At 33.4% G+C, this 4,650-nt stretch overlaps 1 protein-coding gene across 1 annotated transcript; it reads right to left on the bottom strand.

Annotated features, from left to right (window-relative positions):
* Nucleotides 1-1,097: 1,097 nt before the first annotated feature.
* On the bottom strand, nucleotides 1,098-3,625 carry LOC147928363 (uncharacterized). The gene is made up of 3 exons (XM_087486105.1): nucleotides 2,390-3,625; nucleotides 1,492-1,604; nucleotides 1,098-1,221 (listed from the first exon to the last, which is right to left on the bottom strand). The coding sequence occupies exons 1-3, from the start codon at nucleotides 3,623-3,625 to the stop codon at nucleotides 1,098-1,100; spliced, it is 1,473 nt and encodes a 490-aa protein (XP_087342231.1).
* Between the last annotated feature and the right edge of the window lie 1,025 nt (nucleotides 3,626-4,650).

The raw sequence follows: 4,650 nt of genomic DNA, 5'->3' as shown, positions 1-4,650 counted from the left end.
CTTTTTCAATAAATTATTTGATTGGTGAAAAAAAATATGAGGCGATTTTTTTTTTTTTTTACTTCAACCATCTTTTTCTTTCTGTAAAGGTGATTATTTACATTTTTTTTGAAACAGTAATTAATTGTATATTTTCACAATCATTTTTTGATCTTATATAAAAAGTAATATTTTTTCTTGTAAAATTAGCAACTTAAAATTAAAATAAATAAAAAATTATAATTATGAATTTTATGATATCTTATTATATAATTACCTTATTATGATCTTTTCAATTTTAAAGCTGTTTAAATTTTCTAATTTTCTTATAATTGCCTTTTAATATTTTTAAAACTGTTAATATTTTTGTTTTACATTTGAAGAGAATTTTACTAAGAAAAACAAATCTAGTATAAATTATTTTGTTTGGTGTAAAATATGTCATCATATATTTGTTTATATAGAGGGGTGTATTTACAATCATTTTCCTTTTAGGATTAACAATTTTTTTTTTTAATATAATAAGATTACAATTATCTTATGTTATGTTTAATTAAGCTTGAAAATTGTGATATCTGATGGTTAAAACTGACATGTGTCACGATCTGATGATTTACTAACTTTGATATTTAATCATTAAAACTGACATATGTCACGATCTGGTGAGTTACTAAATTTGAGAACCAAGTTTTATATAATAAAATAATTTTAGTTCTTTTCATATTATTATTAAATAATATGTACAAGCATGTGGTGAAGTAAAAGGAACAGAAATTATAATTTGCAAATTCACAAGGTAAGATGAAGTTTCTAACATCTAAAAAACTTTTAACTTTTCAAGAAAAGTTGATATATTAATGTTGAATGTTAAAAAGCTTTAAAATATCTATCTATAGCAGTTGTTCATCCGTCTCCCTCTATAGATGTAGAAGTTACTCAACCAAACTTGATCTTGCTGATGAAACTTGTCCCTCTGTAGCATTTATGCATATATCTTGTTAAATCTCAAATCTAACATTTGTGTTTGTAGTCAAGAAGGAGAAAAGATTCTCTGTCATCGTACCACATACAAGAGTGATCGAACTCTACTAGTTAATATACGCGTAATGCTCATTACCCTACGAAGTCGAAGCTGAAGGGGACTTATCAATATATGCGTAATGCTCATTACCATTCCAATACAGAATAACTCCGTTAATTGGTGCGGGAATGAGACATGCTATACTCTGAAAACGGCACACACTGAATAATTTAAGAATCGTAACAAATGAGTGATGATAATAATAACAAAAATTGACATTAGGTTTGATTTTGGTTCACCTAATGCAAGAGCAATTTGAGCCTTCAGTGTAGTTTAGTAACACAACCTGAGATTGGATAGTCAAGATTTTTATTAGGAACCTCCACTTAGGCTAGTCAATGACGTGTTGTGAATTAGATCATTTCTTTCGGACATTCTTACTGCCCAATGTGTTGGGAATTAGATCAATTCTTTCGGACATTCTTAGTTACCGCCCGCAAGTAAGAAATTTTTGGCAAGCTTCATGAACTGTAACGCTTCGTGTCCTCTGGACTAAATCCTGGCGGAAATGGGACGTGATATTGTCTATGATTAGCACTTTAACCTGAAAGTATAAATGATAAACAGAGTCTTAGTGATCGTCAAGCTGTGTTTTCAATATTCTTGTGGCAGCGAGCGAGATCAATGATTATCAGAAATGAACCTCTTCATTTTCCCAAGTTTAAAATAAATAAAAAACAAACAAACAAAAGAAAACATAAAAGAGAGAGGAGGAACAACGAGCTACAACCAAACTATTTTCAGTTTTTAGCCAATCAGAAGGGTCCATTTTGCGCGTGTGTCCAATAACCCACCAAATCGCTTGTGGCGCAAGAAACGCACCTATCTTTAAAAACCCACAGAAGGGTTCAGTTTTTTTTTTTTTTTTTTTTTTTCTCAAAGGAGAATACATTGTGGGAAAATAAAAGAAATTGTGTACGTTTAAACCGGCTGGAAGTTTGAAAACCAAAGATGGAGATAAGTGTCTTGTGGTGATCGCGCTGGAGTAGACTTGTCTTCATTGTCAAGTCCTAGGAGACGTCTTCTTAGGATTAGTTGAATTTGTTTGCGGATGGAGTTCTCTGTTCGGAAGTTTGTTGAGTGGAGCCTGGCATTCCTTTCCGCCCAGATAGTGTAAGAGAGCCTGAAAGAGAATCTTACAGATGATATTAAGTTTCCTGGTCGAAGTTGGTGACTTGATCCAATCGAGGAATCCAACAAATGTATTCGATTGCGGGGGATCAAATGAGCAAAGAAGTCCAGCCATAGTACTTTGGAGAAGGGACATTGAAAGAAGAGGTGGTCCCTTGATTCCTCTCCCGAAGGGCACAAGAGGCAAGCTGGCGGAACCTGCAAATTCCAGCTCCTCAGTATGTCCCTCGTTGTGAGCCTATTCAAAACTGTGAGCCAAGACAGAAAAGCCATTTTTGGTATGTTCTCCTTGAACCAGATATGAGTATTCCATGGAACCGATGGACCTGCAGGATGTAGATGCCTCCAAGTTTTCATTGCTGAGAAATTTACTTGAGGTTGATCTGGAGTGAGCTGCCAAGAGAAAATGTCTTCTCCTTGATCCGAAGTAGGTGGTGAATGAGCTTGAATGCACGATCTAAGTAGCTGAACTGCAGGATTCCTTCCCCTCGGTAGATTCCAACCCCCATTGCAAACAACCCCAGCTACGGAAGAATATAGACCAATGCCTGTAATACGAGGACCAAGCTCTCCAACAACCTCTAGGAGAGAGCCTAGTCCTGTCCAATTATCATGCCAGAAGAGGGAGTCACGACCAGTAACAATCTCACAGTGAACATAGGGTCTTGCTATCTCTCTTAGCTTAACCAACCGCCGGCAAATCCAACTACCCGTAGTTCTGAAATCGACGATCCAGAAGCTCCTTCCCCTAATCAAGTGTTTCCTCACCCACGAGACCCAGAGAGACCCAGCCTGTGCGAAGATCAGCCATATCAGCTTCAACCCGAAAATCTGATTCCAATCCACAAGCCTCTTCAACCCCAGACCCCCCAAAGACTTAGGAGAACAGACAACCTCCCAAGAAACCTTAGCTCCTCGAGCTGAGTCAGCAACTCCTTTCCACAAAAAAGCGCTACAGATCTGTTCCAGTTCCTCCAAGCAATTGTTTGGGAGAAGGAAGATAGACGCCCAGAAGATAATAGTACTGTTAATAACTGATTTCAGCAACTGGAGCCTTCCTGCAAACGACAGATGCTTGTGAGACCAACCAGAGATACGCATCTTCACTCTGTCAATGAGTGGCTGATAATCTGAAGGAGTGAGCTTCTGAGTGATTAGGGGAACTCCCAGGTATCTGACTGGAAGGGATCCGTGCATTAAGTTCCGACTAGAGGCCATTGCACCAATGATGTCAACGTTGTTTCCATCAAGGAAAAGGCAGGATTTTGCAAGATTAACCCCCAAACCTGAAGTTGTCTTGAAGCTATCAAGGATTTCGATGATGGCCTCGAGAGAAGATTCAGAACCATCAAAGAAAACAAGCAATTCATCCGCGAAACTAAGATGGGTGATATTTTTCACAAATTTTTTTTTTTTCTGGTATATATTCGTCATCTCTTTTATCTACTCTTTTTTCATATTCTATTATCTCACTTATAATATATTGATTATGAAAAAATATCATAACTATTTTCATTTTTTACTCTGTTCTTTTTATCGGTTGAGTGATCATTATTTACTAACATAGACGAAAACAATATTACAGAATATATCCACTTTGTAGCGAAGTTTTTATTTCGATTCTCCTAAATCTACAAATTCATAAGATTACTCTAACTTTTAAATATGTGTATTTATCCAAAAATATAATTCTTTTTAAAATTTTAGTAAAAATTCTACAATCTACAACTACTATTATAATTGTTTTTATTATAGATAGCTTTCTAAAATTTCTTTTAGTATCTTTCACTATTTTTTTTAGTGTGTGTGATGTTGAGAATAAGTTTTCTTTAATATTTTTTTATTTCAAGTAACCTTATACATTTCTCTTAAATATATACATTATTTTAATTTTTGAGCACTTGATTAATATTTTCTCCTTTCTTGGATATACCTTTGTTTAACAAATTTCACCATTTTTCAATTTTGCAAACGATAAATAAAATAGATCACTCAAACTATTTTAATTATTTACATTATTTAGAATTATAAATAATAATATGCATCAAATCCTTTTGGTTTTAATCTGTAACATGAATTTATAATGTACCACTAACAAACATAGTCTCAAGTTTTAAATATATATATATATATATTAATTATATTATATTATAATTAAAAATAATAATATACACTGACTTTTAATTGATAACATGAACTTATAATTTAACACCAAAAATTGAATAACCTCTTGATTTTAAAAACATTTAAATTTTTGTGTTTGTTTTTTAGAAAATATTTAATTTTCTTTATCCTAATAATTGTAAGTACAGAGATATATACAGAGGAAGTACGTCTTCTATTTCAAAAAATACAATCTTTTGTTAATTTATTTCTCTGAGACAACGGCAGCATTGGAGAAGATTCCTTGTTTTTGTTATATATATATACACACTCATATGTGGTAACTGAAACCCATT

Source organism: Camelina sativa, chromosome 14 (assembly GCF_030686135.1).
Source record: "Camelina sativa cultivar CO46 ecotype springtype chromosome 14, ASM3068613v1".
Taxonomy (NCBI): domain Eukaryota; kingdom Viridiplantae; phylum Streptophyta; class Magnoliopsida; order Brassicales; family Brassicaceae; genus Camelina; species Camelina sativa.
This window is presented reverse-complemented; position numbering and strand designations above follow the sequence as displayed.